Here is a 13,993-nt window from a genome sequence, read left to right as displayed (position 1 = left end):
TTAACAGCAACCTGATTTCTGGAGTGAGGCAATACACCAACTAATGACATCTGAGGCTGTTTGCAAAATTGCAATCCTCATTTCTGGTAATTGAGGGATGTTGAGGGACTGTCTTGGATGACACGTCTCTTCAACATTGCCTGGAAATCGGGAACAGTACCTCTGGATTGGCAGACTGGGGTGGTGGTCCCCCTTTTCAAGAAGGCTTACCGGAGGGTGTGTTCCAACTATAGGGGGATCACACTCCTCAGCCTACCTGGGAAAATTCTATTCCAGGGTGCTGGAGAGAAGGGTACGACCGTTAATCGAACCTCGGCTACAGGAGGTGCAATGTGGTTTTTGTCCTGGTCCCGGAACACTGGACCAGCTCTACACCCTTGCAAGGGTACTGGAGGGTACATGGGAGTTTGCCCAACCAATCTAAATGTGCTTTGTGGACTTGGAAAAGGCATTCGACCGTGTCCCTCGCGGTGTCCTGTGGGGGGTGCTCCAGGAGTATGGGATTGGTGGCGTGCCATGCTACTGCGTGCCATTCGGCCCTTGTACGACCAGAGCAGGAGCCTGGCTCGCATTGCCAGCAGTAAGTCAAACCTGTTTCCAGTGAATGTTGGCCTCCGCCAAGGCCCCTTTGTCACCAATTCTGTTCATAATTTTCATGGACAGAATTTCTAGGCGAATCGAAGGTGTCGAGGGAGTCCAGTTCGGGGGCCTTAGGATCTCATCTCTGCTATTTGCAGATGATGTGGTCCTGATGGCCTCATCGGGCTGTGACCTCCAGCGTTTACTGGGACGGTTTGCATCTGAGTGTGAAGCTTCTGGGATGAGACTCGGCACCTCCAAATCTGAGGCCATGGTTATCAGTCGGAAAAGGGTGGATTGCTCCCTCCGGGGTGGGAATGAGGTCCTGCCCCAGGTGGAGGAGTTCAAGTATCTCGGGGTCTTGTTCACGAGTGAGGGAAGGTTGGAGCGTGAGGTCGATAGGTGGATCGGCGCAGCGTCTGCAGTAATGCGGTCGCTGTACCGGACTGTCGTGGTGAACAGAGAGCTGAGCCGGAAGGCAAAGCTCTCAATTTACCATTCGATCTATGTTCCCACCCTCACCTATGGTCATGAGCTTTGGGTCGTGACCGTGGATACAAGCGGCTGAAATGAGTTTTGTTTGTAGGGTAGCGGGACTCACCTTAAGACATAGGGTGAGGAGCTCGGTCATCCGGGAAGAGCTCAGAGTAGAGCTGCTGCTCCTTCACATTGAGAGGAGCCAGCTGAGGTGGCTCGGCCTCCCTGGTGAGGTGTTTCGGGCATGCCCAGCTGGGAGAAGGCCCCGGGGAAGAGCTAGGACACGCTGGAGGGATTATGTCTCACAGCTGGCCTGGGAACGCCTTGGTGTCCTCCCGGTGGAGCTGGAGAACCCGGATAAGCGGAGGAAAATGGAATGGAATGGAATGGAATTTCTGGTAATTGCGTAGCGACAATCATGGATTTGGGAGAGCACTATGCAGTCAAAATGTGTGCCCTCAGGAAATAAGTATGCAGTGTACATAGTAGATGTACTTAAGTGTAAGTGTATGAAACATAGCCTTAGAATCTGTAGTGGGGATGCACATTGTTTTTTTTTCAAGCTGATACTGATACCGATAACTTCCTGCTTCTCAAGACCAATACTGATGACCAGTAACTTTTTACATTTATTATTGTATACATTTAGATTAAACTGTACAGTAGTTTGTCCACACCTGGAGGTATGAACGACTCAAATAAAGCTGGATTTGACAACCTGGACATGTAGATTTGTCCTAAGCTCTACTATTAACAAAACATTTTAAAAAATAGCAGCGGTTGGCAGGTACAAACCGTAGCTTAAAGGGGTTTACTAGCTGACAAAAGCTGGTATTGTCACCAATGGTAAAGGGCCGGTCATCCAGCGCCATCATTTCCATAATGAAATCACAGATCGCTTTAGCCCTCAGGTCGTCTCTGTCAAGCTTTTTTTTGCACTTTTCAAACATCACGGCAATGGGAACAAGCCCGGGCCGTTGAAGCGACGCTGGTGTTTCAGATGGCTGATAAGGTCTGATGTGTTGAAGTTCTATGTTTTTTAGGTCATTTGGAACATTTGATTTGCTTACACTAACCCACCTGCAGCACAGTGCAGGGGATCTCATATCATCAGGGCTTTTTTTCGGTTATTGAAGCTATTTTTTCAGTGTTATCGACTTTATCGGTATGATGTCATAATTCCTCACATCGGCCCGATAATTATTGTGCACCCCTAATTTTTAGTGTATAATCGTGTTCACGCTATGACTGTTAGTCGAACCTTGGCTACAGGAGGTGCAATTTGGTTTTCAACCTGGTCGCGGAACACTGGTCTACCTCTACACCTTTGCAAGGGTACTGGAGGGTACATGGGAGTTTGCCCAACCAGTCTACATGTGCTTTGTGAACTTGGAAAAGGCATTCGACCGTGTCCCTCGTGGTGTCCTGTGGGGGGGTGCTCCGGGAGTACAGGATTGGTGGCGCGCTACTACGTGCCATTCGGTCCTTGTACAACCAGAGCAGGAGCCTGGTTTGCATTGCCAGCAGTATGTTGAGCCTCTTTCCCTTGAACGTTGGCCTCTCAATTTACCGATCGATCTATGTTCCCACCCTCACCTATGGTCATGAGCTTTGGGTCGTGACCGAAAGAACGAGGTCGCGGATACAAGCGGCTGAAATGAGTTTCCTCCGTAGGGTAGCTGGACGACCCGTAAGAGAGCTCAGTCTTACGGGAGAGGCTCAGAGTAGAGCCGCTGCTCCTTCACATCGAGAGGAGCCAGTTGAGGTGGCTCGGGCATCTTGTCCGGATACCTCCCGTACGCCTCCCTGGTGAGGTGTTCCTGGCATGCCCAGCCGGGAGAAGGCCCCGGGGCAGACCTAGGACACGCTGGAGGGATTATGTCTCACAGCTGCCCTGGGAACGCCTTGGTGTCCTGCCGGTGGAGCGAGACGAGGTGGCCGGGGAAGTCTGGGCTTCCCTACTGAGACTGCTGCCCCCGCGTCCCGGACCAGATAGGCGGAGGAAAATGGATAGATGGATGGATGGATGGATGGAAGCGTGTTCACACTGAGAAGGACAGCAAAATGTAGTACACTGTCAGTAGTCTGCACTCAGTAGTCTGCACTCAAAATGGGAAAAATGGTGAGCACGCAGCTTACCACCCTCAATAGTCACCATCTTGGCTGCATAGCAAGAAAGGGAGGGAATAACTTGAAGTGAGAAGAAGTGGATAGATATTGCAACCATCATTTCTGGTAAGTGCGCAGCGACAGTAATGGATTTGGAACAGCAAAATTCGTGCCCTCAGAAATTAAGTATACAGTGTACAAGTGTGTAAAACACAGCCTTCGCATTTTTAGGGCATAAGTTCGTTCACATGTCGTGATGGACACTTACCACCCTCAACAGTTGCCATGTTGGCTACGTAGCAGAAAGGGGAGGGACTAACTTGAAATAACAGTAGCAACCCGTAGTGTTGGAAAGTAATGAACAGACGACAAAGAAGGAGCGGGGAAGTCTTACCGTCATTTCCGGTATGTGCGCAATGACAGTAATAGATTTGGGACGACACTACACTGCCCTTTGGAGCCAAGCATACAGTATACTTAAGAAGTTTACTCACAGAAGTACAGTATTCGATTTCAGACACAGTGTGAGTGTAAATAGTATTGTTAGTATGCATGCTCAACAAACAACACCAACTAGTGGCGTCTTATTCATATTTCAGGGTGTTCAGTGTTTTTTGCAGGGATTTGTTTTGACATTGTCGTCTATATGTGACACTTTTCAAAAGGAAAACCTCTTGTTATGTAAACATAGTCACATAGTGGAACTTACTTTGGGCAGCTTGAGGAGAGCAGTGGAGGAGAAGGAGCAGAAAGCGTCCATTTTAGAGGTATGCAAAAGCTCCATGCACAAGGAGGCGTCTACTCTGAGGAGCAGCATGAGGGATCTGGAGAAGTCCCGGCTGCAGGCCCGCAGAGGACTGCAGGAGCTGCGCAGACAGGTCAGCCAACCAATCCTAATCCGGTTGTTTTAACTATGAAATGTCACACTGTTTTTTGTTTTGTTGCAGGTGAAAGTCCTGGAAGGTGAGAAGAGCCGCCAGAAACAGAAGCTGCAGCACATGGAGGCGCAGCTTTGTCAGGAGGAGCAGAAGGAGAAGGAGGCGCGTCGCCAGTCCTTCAATCTAAAACAGAGATTGTTGGAGAGCGAGGCCGCCAGGGATGCAGCGCACAGTCAGGTGGTCGTGTGTGGAATCCTGCTAAAAACAACACTTAATTTAAATAAATAAATCAACAAATTAAACATTTAAAATGAACAAATGTATTTTGTAAAAAAAAAAAAAAAAAAAAGACAAAATTCTCCAAAAATATTTTTTTCCCCATAGTAAACACATCTCATTCAAGTCGGTAATGATTTATAAATATGTGATAACAGGTAAAATGTACAGGATACAGCCCACAATTTGTACATGTCTATGTCTTTATGCTTCACTGATAATGTTTTTCGTCAAGCAGTGAAATTTCACACTTTGTTCGGCGGCCCTTGATCGCACTATAGTTATAGTCATGGATCATCTTACATCACGGGTGTCCATATGTTTTCCAGTGAGGGCCACATGCTGAAAAATGAAAGTATGCAAGGGCCACTTTATAGTTTGTGTATATGCTAAGACGTTATATACAATATATATTTAAAGAAAAAACTGTCTCTCAGCTTAATGATAGAGGTGAAAAAGCCTATTATTAGGTCTTTGCTCAGTTTTTTCCCCCCGTTTTTGCTATTCCATCGATCCATCCATTTTCTATACCGATTCTCCTCTTTAGGGTCACGGGGGTACCTATCCCAGCTGAGACTTCGGGCGACAGGCGGGATACACCCTGCACTGGTCGCCAGCCAATCTAGAGTTTTAGAGAATTCTAGAGAATTTAGAGTCACCAATTAACCTAACATGCATGTTTTTGGAATGTGGGAGGAAACCGGAGTACCCGGAGAAAACCCACACACACACGGGGAGAACATGCAAACTCCACACAGAAATGCCCAAGGGAGAATCGAACCCAAAGCTTCCCGATCTCCAGGCTGTTACTGTGTTGGCCAACATGCTAACCACTAGACCACCGTGCGGCCTGTTTTCGCTATTATTTTTTAAATACATTTTCTAAATACTTCAACTTCATATTTAGTCTTTGTAAATTTACTTCTTGTGATATTTTGACTTTATTCCCATATTTTCCCCCAACATAATTTTCCCCAAATTTTGTTTTTCTCTCTTTTTTTGAAAAATTTATTTTTTTCTTTAATATTTCAACTTTATGTTACAATTTTTTTTTCTCTTAATATTACGTCTGTGTAGGCTCTCAGTCGTACAGGAGTTGTCCATCGAGGGAAAGGCTTCTTGAGACGTCATCTGTACTTCTGTGAAGAAGGTGTCGGACGTTTCGCTCCTCATCCGAAGAGCTTCGTCAGTTCGCTGATGAAGCCGAACCGACGAAGCCGAACTCTTCGGATGAGGAGCGAAACGTCCGACACCTTCTTCACAGAAGTACAGATGACGTCTCAAGAAGCCTTTCCCTCGATCTCATAATATTATTTACTATTGTCATAAAATTACCATTTTTTTTTCCATTAGAGTACAACATTGTTCTTTTAATATTTATACTTTATTCTTGTAAAATTGCTTCTGATTTTTGTTATTTTTGTTGGTGTTGTTGCTTTTTTAGTTTTTTTTGTTAAATTATATTTTTGAACGTGCTGTGGGCCAACAACAGCAAATGGCTCCTGGGCCGCAATTTTGACACCCTGTCTTATCTTATTACTCATTAGTGGTGAGTAGGTATACATTTTATATTTTACATGCGTTGAATACCGTATAGTAATTTAGGTGTCATTTTACTGTGGTGCAGGTTTCAGCTCTGCAGAGACGTGTAACGGAAATGGAGGAGGTTGAGCGTCACAGTCGAGAGCTGCTGCAGGCCGGAGAGGCTCAGCAGCGGCTCACCGACCAGAAGCATCAAGAGGCAGCCGTCAGGCTACGGAAAGCGCTGGAGGGCGCCACCATGCAGATCGGCGAGCTCAGCGCTCGTCTCGGCCACACTGAGGCTGCCGTCCAGGACCTAGAGCAGCAGCTGGGAGTGTGTGACGGCCAGCGTAGCGACCTGGAACACAAACTGTCCACTTTGCGCTCAGCGCTGCGCTGCACTGTGGGCATTGATGGAGGAGGACGCTCAAGCCAACGCTCCATGTCTCCCAGGAGGAAACATCTTCAAGGTTGGTCTTGAAGTCATCTTGCTAGTTTACACACTGCTGTCAGGAGGTTTACATGTGAGTGCACTGTCTGCTCAGGAGGAGACAGCCTGACTGTCTTCTCCACGTTGCGCGCTGAGAATGAAGAACTGGACTTGGACTCCATCCAGGCCGGCCTGCTGGACCTGCAGCGAGAACTGAGGGACACACAAAGAGAGCGAGTATGTACGTCTTACCAATAAGTCAACAAGAATCCACTCTAATGATTATATGTTTTTTTCAGGATGAGTCCAAGGCTCAGCTCATCACTTTAAGCCAACAGGTGTTAGAGGTCCGAGACAAATCTACCAACGAGCTCACCAAACTGCAGAAGTCCCTGAAACAGTTGAAGGAAGGTTGGAAGTGCACATTGTCCAGTAAACGTACAGCACAGTTAATAAAAGGGACAACGTTTGAACATGGTGTGTATTTGACTTGCAGCTAACCGAGAGATGACGGAGCGACTGCGTGAATCCGACACTTCCCTTACCCTGTGCAGAGAAGCAGCTGAGCGGGACAAGAGGAGCTTTGAGGAGGAGGTGTTTCAGCTCAGGTCTGCTCTGCAAGCTTCCCAAGCTGAGTCCAAGTCACTTAGGGTGGGTACACGCAGAAGAATTGGAGCACTCAAAACATTTTGACCATAGCTGTTAGCCCCCACTTATTTTCTGGAAAATTTACCCTATTTTCAAATGCACTTGTTGAGAGGTTTGATTTTGACTGACACTGATTGTCTCCCAGGACAACCTGGATCTGCTGCAAGGCTCACAGTCTCATGCGGACTCAGAACATCAGCAGCTGAAAGAAGCCCTGGAGGAGGCACAGAGCAGAACGGGGCGCCTCGAGCTCGGCAGGCGCTCCCTGGAGGGCGAGCTGCAGCGGGCCCGTCTCCGAACCGCAGAGCTGGAGGCGGAGGCGGGCATGCTGCAGGAGAGGCTGGCGGAGGCAAGGAAGAAGCTGAGGGAGAGCGAGGACCAATGCGCATCACTGAGGGTCAGCGAGGAGAGGCTGAGCAAGGCACTTGCCCGGACGGAGAGACACGAGGGTCAGCTGAGCCAGCAGGTGAGCAAGATGTCCGGCGCTCTCAGTGACCAGCGGGCCTGCGAGGGCAGGCTTCAGGAGCAGAACAACCAGCTACAGCGAGTGCTGACGGCCAGCGAGCACGACCGACGCCTCCTGCAGGTACCCTTCATCATGGCCTAGAAGATCAGAGATTGGTTAAAAATTAACTAATGACATTGGACTGTGTGAAATGTCAGGATCATCTGGATAAAACCCAAGACGCCTTGTCGGAGAGTAAGAAGCTGAACCACTCGCTAACGGAGCGGGCCCAGGGGTTGCAAAGAGCCCACGAGGACTCTGAACTGAGGAATTCTGACCTGGAGAAACACAACCAGACCCTGCATCAGGTGAGGCATGCTGAAATCACAGGCACTTCATTAGGTACACCCAGATGACTAGAACCCAGATCGATTGTGACACGCCATTTTGCTGCAGAGTCTTAAGCGGCAGCAGCAGGAGGCAGACCTGGCAATGCGGGAAAGCGCTGATCAGCTGCAGGGCAAGGTTGCACATCTGCAAGGTTCTTTGCACAAGCTGCAGAGGGAGAAGGCCAACATGGAGAAAGTGCTGACGCGTCTTGGAAAAGACAAAGGTGCTCTCAGGAAGACGTTGGAGAAGGTGAGACTATCTCTGACGTCATACAACAAAATGTTTATCAATCAAGTATATTGGGTGGAGTGATTTCAATTAAACGCTTACCTCACCTACATGTGCAACACACAATGTAACTGCACCACACGGACTGCGGGTGTCGAAATAATCGCTTATGCGCTAATACACTGGTATGCAAAAGTTTGGACACCCCTGATAATTTTCAAGACTTTCCTTTATAAATCACTGGTTGTTCGGATCAGCAATTTTAGTGAAATATATCAGATAGCAGACGAACACAGTGATATATGAGAAGTGAAATTAAGTTCATAGGATGTACAGAAAGTGTGCAATAATTAGTTAAACAAAAGTAGGCAGGTGAATACCTTTAGCACTAATTATTGGAACACAATATTTGTTTGGTAAGCTCATTGACCCTTCACCTACATACACAGTTGTTGCCAATCATGAGAAAGGGTATTTAAGGTGGCCAATTGCAAGTTGTTTTCGTCTTTGCATTTTCTCTGAAGAGTGGCAACATGGGAGTCTCAAAACAACTGTCAAATGACCTGAACGCAAAGTGTTCAACATCATGGTTTAGGGGAAGCATACAAAAAGCTAGCTCAGAGATTTCAGCTGTCACTTTCCACTGCGAGGAGCATAGTGAGGAAATGGAAGGCCACAGGCGCAATTGTAGTTAAGCCCCGAAGTGGCAGGCCAAGAAAAATCTCAGATGAGCAGAGGCGAAGGATGGTGACAACAGTCAAACTCAACCCACAGACCAGCTCCAAAGACCTACAACATGATCTTGCTCCAGATGGTGTCACTGTGCATCGTTCAACTATTCAGCACACTTTGCACCAGGGGATGCTGCTTTGGGAGAGTAATGCGGAATAAGCCTTTTCTGCGCACATGCCACAAACAGAGTTGCTTGACGTACGCTAAAGTGCATTTGGACAAGCCAGCTTCATTTTGAAATAAGGTGCTGTGGACTGAGGAAAGTGAAATTTTGTTATTTGGACATAACAGTGGGTGGTATGCATGGCGGATGAAGAACACAGCATTCCAAGACCAACACTTGCTACCCACAGTAAAATGTGGTGGTGGTTCCATCGTGCTGTGGGGCTATGTGGTCAGTGCAGGTACTGGCAATCTTGTTAAAGTTGAAGGTCGCATAGATTCCAGTCAGTATCAGCAGATTCTTGCGAACAATGTTCAAGAATCAGTGACAAAGTTGAAGTTGTGCCGGGGCTGGATACTTCAACAAGACAATGACCGTAAACACTGCTCAAATTCTACTAAAGCATTCATGCAGAGGAACAAGTACAACGTTCTGGAATAGCCATCTCAGTCCCCAGACCTGAATATTATTGAAAATCTGTGGTGTGATTTAAAGCGGACTGTCCATGCTCGGAAACCATCCAACCCGACTGAACTGGAGATGTTTTGTAAAGAAGAATGGTCAAAAATACCTTCAACCAGAATCCAGACCCTCACTGGAAGCGTTTAGAGGTTGTTATTTCTGCAAAAGGAGGATCTACTAAATATTCATGGAATTTTTTTGTTGGGGTGCCCAAATGTATGCAGCTGCCTGCTTTTGTTTAAATAATGATTTCTGTACATCCTATAAACTTCATTTCACTTCTCATATATCACTGTGTTCGTCTGCTATATGATATATTTAACTGAAATTGCTGATCCGAACAAACAGTGATTTACAATGGAAAATCTTGAAAATGATCAGGGGTGCCCAAACTTTTGCATACCACTGTATACATACAAAGCAATAATAGAATTCACAATAATATAATATCACAAGGCATCATGGGTAATGTCTTGTGAGTTCTATCTTAGTAGTATTTGTATTAGTATAGATCAGTGGTTCTCAGTTATTTTCTGTCATGCCCCCCCAGGGGACAGAATTTTTTCAAGCCCCCCAATTTAAAATGCGATTGAGAAACTGCTAATATCTATTTATTGATCTGTACTGTGCAGACTGAACTCAAAACTGAAACCAGGGAAATGCAACAAAATGGAGAGCGGTTGAAGCATACAAGCATATTCAAGAGTCAAATTGCATGTTCAGTAAAGATAAATTTGTACATGTTGGCAGGTCTGCACTAACACTGAAAGTACTCCCTGCCTCTCACACGCCCCCGACAGTTCACCATGCTCCCCAGGGGGGCCCGCCCCACTATGTGAAAAGCATTGGTATACTGTAGATGTATATTAGTGTGCAACCGTTATTTCAGTTACAATTCTGGTCTGTGAAAGGAAAAGCTCACATGAATAATTTCCTTCGTCATTTTCTTTTCATCACGTGATTTGTGCTGTGTGAGAACCTCTGCTGAACGCGGTTAACAGGCAGAGATGGAGAGGCTGCGAACGGAGGAGGCGGCGGCAGCGGCCGCCAGGGAGACGCAGCAGTCGGGCCAGGCGCTGGTTGGGCTGGAGCGCCAGCTGGCTGAGAGGCAGGACCAGGTGACAGCTCTGCAGGTCAGGACTGAACTGAGCTTGAGTTTACTGATAAATGATTGACGTTAAACCGCGCTCACCAGGGGCAGATGCAGCTCACGATGACACAAATCTCAATTAGCCGGAACTAAGTCAATAAAGCTATCAAATATTTGCTCCAAGTTCTCGTAGTGCATCTATTTTATTGCATTTACACAATGGAAGAATAAACTTTCCACTCCAGCACATGCACATTCATCGTAAAGCTGCACAAGCGAGCCCAGCTATTCAAAGGGGTTACTTTTTGAGACCACCAAAACATGAATAACAGAAAGGCCCATAAAAATGTATATTTTTGACTGGATTGTGCTGTGCGGCATCTCACAGCACCTCTTCTAAAACCCTTCCGCTAGCCTGGCGTTTACTTTCTCCTCCAATTTCAGATCAACATTTACAATAAAAGTGAGTGTTGGCACACATCAATTAGTTAATTGCAATTGTTCACTCACGAAAAAGGAAGCAAACAAGCTAAAAAAGGTATGCAAAATAGCCTAATATAGTTACTTTTGTGTCCGTGTATTCAGGCCCATATCAGCCAACTGGAGCACACTCAAGCACAGCGCCTCCTGGAGGTCACTGTCCGCCATCATCAGGAGCTGGATGCCGAGACGGAGCGTCTGCGCGGCGCTCAGCTGCAGGCCGAGGAGGCGCTGGAAAGCAGGGAGAAGGCCCACCGCCAGAGGGTTAAATGTCTGGAGGATCAGGTATCTGGGTGGCTCTTTGAAGGCTTCGCTATGGCCAGCAATGTCCGACGTCCTTGGCTATTTGTCCTCGTGTAGGTGTCCACTCTCAAAGAGCAGCTGGACGAGGAGACGCTGCGGCGGCGACAGGCTTACGTCAAACACATGATGCAGCCCACCGTGCACTCAAGTATGTAGCACCTTCAACCTGGCAGCCAACCAGCGACGCAAACAAACATTCCCACGTGTGCTGGTCGGTGGCAACACTTGACAAAAACACCAAATAAGTTTTGTTTACGAGCGGATGGCATGTGCTTAATTGTTTTAAGAATTTCCTCTGGCCCTCAAAACGGTCTCACTGTTGAGCAGGTCAAAAACTGTATTAAGCTTTCTAGACTCTAATTCCTGCGTGGATTCAAATTGGTAGAACACATTTTAAAAAAATGAAAAACAAATAACAAAAAAAAGCTATAAAAATAATACTATGCAGAGGCATTCCACATACATACAGGTATGTACTCCGATAAATTATTAGTACTGTACAAAAAGAAAAAGACAACTAGTTACCGGCACTTTAGTTAACTTTTTTCATTTCATTGTGTCTCCCAAGAGTTAGGCAGACTCTTCTGATGCGTCAAACAAAAAGGAAGAGAAACTGAAAAGTGAGGAGAAATTAGACATCGTAAACTCCTCAGAAAGTAGCTGCATGCCCGATCCAAGCTGCTCAAATGATGCTATCCTTGAACATGTGCAAGGATCTGCGTCTATGAAATGGATGGTGTTAACTAAGCAGTGTCGTGGTCTCATTATTGAGACTTCCTCCTCCCAATATGCCTGTCTCTCCCTCCCTTGCATCGCCCCTTTCAATGTGCAGGAATAAAAGTACGGAATTGTTGTCTTTTTTATTGCGGTTTCATTTAATTTTTGTATTTAATCTTTTTATTACTGCATTTTATGTTCTTCATGTTTTTTGTGTACAGTGTGAGTGACTTGGGCGTAAGGTAGAAGTTCCCACTTACACTAAAACTTGACTTACATCATAGGTACGGAACTGGCACATCAACCGAGGACCTCCTGTAATTGTAATGAAATGTAATGATAATTTTTTTATGGACACATAATAATCTGATAATCTACAGGTTGAATTCAGTGTTTAAAAGGGTTTAAAAAAGTGTTGAAATGACATATTTCTGGTTGACTAGTTGGTTTGTTACTTTGCAAAATGAAATATAATGTCCACAGACATGCATATAAAACTATATTTTCCTTTCATTTCTATTTCTTTTGCTACATGACCAAACTCTTTGACCACCAAAACATACTTCTTACATCACTACATGTGCAACCACAGCATACCATTTGAGACCTCAGTTTATTGAACAATTTTTCTTTTTCTTTGCCTTTTTTTGTGTATTTCCTATGGGATCTATGGTTTTTAAATCATAGCAAATCACTTTTGTGTTGAATACTGAAAGGCTCCATTATATATGTCCATAAATATGCAATTTACATCAGCGGCAGGGTGTTGAAACAGCTTTAAATTGATATTGAAAAGTAGAATTGGACATTTGGACAGGGGTGTTCAAACCTTTTCCACTGACGACCGCGTACTGAAAAATCAAAGGATGCCCCGGCGGGCCTCTTCGATATATTTTTTTAAATTGTTTTTATTTTGTAAAAAACTGCTATACAGTGGAACCTCGGTTTGTGTGTTTTTCAGTTATTGTCACACCAAAATTTTGCCTCGATTAGTGTGCAATATGGCGCGCATCTTGTCACGTTATTAATGCACTGTGTGAGTCCAACTGTGTTCTTAGAGTATTTTTTCACAAAACATCCTCGTTAGCAGCCTACAAGCTTGCTAATACACGGAAACCGTAAGTCAGCTCTGGCGCCAGTAAATGATGTCATCAGCTGTTGACTGTAATTCTTTGCGAACTAACACAGTTACGCCACAAGTCTCAAAAATGTTAACACAAAAGACGTTTTTATAGTTGTACATTTTAGTTTTACATGCATAAAGCAATTCTAAATGTATATAAATGAGGAATGAAAGGGATAAATGAACATTTAAGGTTACTTTTACCTTCACTGAAGGTGTGATTCTTGCCAAAGACACAATGCAGCACGATCAAAACAGACACCACCTTCCTGTTTTGCCATGACTCATTTCTTGAATTCAATAGTGGTTCTCACCTTCTTTATCAAAATGATGACACTTGAAATTTTCTTTGGCTCTTTTGGGTTATTTTGCAGCCATGATCAAAAAAAAAGCAGAGACTTGAGGTGAGAAACACGATTTAATTCATTAAATAACTCATAGCAAAACAGGAATGTGGTGTCCGTGTTAATCTCGCTGCCACATCGTGTCTTTGGCATAATTGTAAAACTACAAAAATGTGTTTTGTGTAAACATTTTTGGCTTTCTGGAACGACTTAATTGGATTTACATGATTTCTTATGGGAAAAATGTATTCAGTTAGACTCGGATAATGATGTTAACCAAGGTTCCACTGTATATTTATTTAAACACAAAGCTTTGATTGGTGTGATTAGTATTTTTTCTGTATGTGGTGTCTTTTTGCTTTATTTTTCTCTTTTTTTTATTTCTACAATATACCATGGGCTAGTAAAAACGAGCCGCAAATGGTCTGCAGGCCACACTTTGGACACCCTGCGTTAGGACAAGGTGATTATTTGAATCCGAGAGCGATCTATCAACATCGGTGCATGTGAACGTTGTGATTGTGTCAAATAAAAACAACATCAGACAACGGCTACACTGTTTTTGTGTGTCTGTGGGGTGTCGACTGGAGGTGGGGGT

General features: G+C 45.2%; 1 protein-coding gene across 1 annotated transcript in view; it reads left to right on the top strand.

Moving 5' to 3' along the window:
* crocc2 (ciliary rootlet coiled-coil, rootletin family member 2) overlaps nt 1–13,892 on the top strand; it is a 58,409-nt gene extending 44,517 nt beyond the window's left edge. Inside the window, exons 25-36 of the mRNA XM_054790472.1 lie at nt 3,884–4,043; nt 4,113–4,280; nt 5,947–6,310; nt 6,386–6,507; nt 6,570–6,681; nt 6,767–6,921; nt 7,064–7,504; nt 7,582–7,731; nt 7,820–8,002; nt 10,340–10,471; nt 11,014–11,193; nt 11,269–13,892. Coding sequence (XP_054646447.1) covers nt 3,884–4,043; nt 4,113–4,280; nt 5,947–6,310; nt 6,386–6,507; nt 6,570–6,681; nt 6,767–6,921; nt 7,064–7,504; nt 7,582–7,731; nt 7,820–8,002; nt 10,340–10,471; nt 11,014–11,193; nt 11,269–11,367 — 2,266 coding nt within the window. The 3' untranslated portion in view covers nt 11,368–13,892. The remainder of the gene's footprint in view (nt 1–3,883; nt 4,044–4,112; nt 4,281–5,946; nt 6,311–6,385; nt 6,508–6,569; nt 6,682–6,766; nt 6,922–7,063; nt 7,505–7,581; nt 7,732–7,819; nt 8,003–10,339; nt 10,472–11,013; nt 11,194–11,268) is intronic.
* The last annotated feature ends 101 nt before the right edge of the window (nt 13,893–13,993 follow it).

The sequence above is a fragment of the Dunckerocampus dactyliophorus genome, chromosome 10, assembly GCF_027744805.1.
Source record: "Dunckerocampus dactyliophorus isolate RoL2022-P2 chromosome 10, RoL_Ddac_1.1, whole genome shotgun sequence".
NCBI lineage: Eukaryota > Metazoa > Chordata > Actinopteri > Syngnathiformes > Syngnathidae > Dunckerocampus > Dunckerocampus dactyliophorus.
Note: the sequence above shows the minus strand (reverse complement) of the source record. Positions and strands in the feature narration are given on the sequence as shown.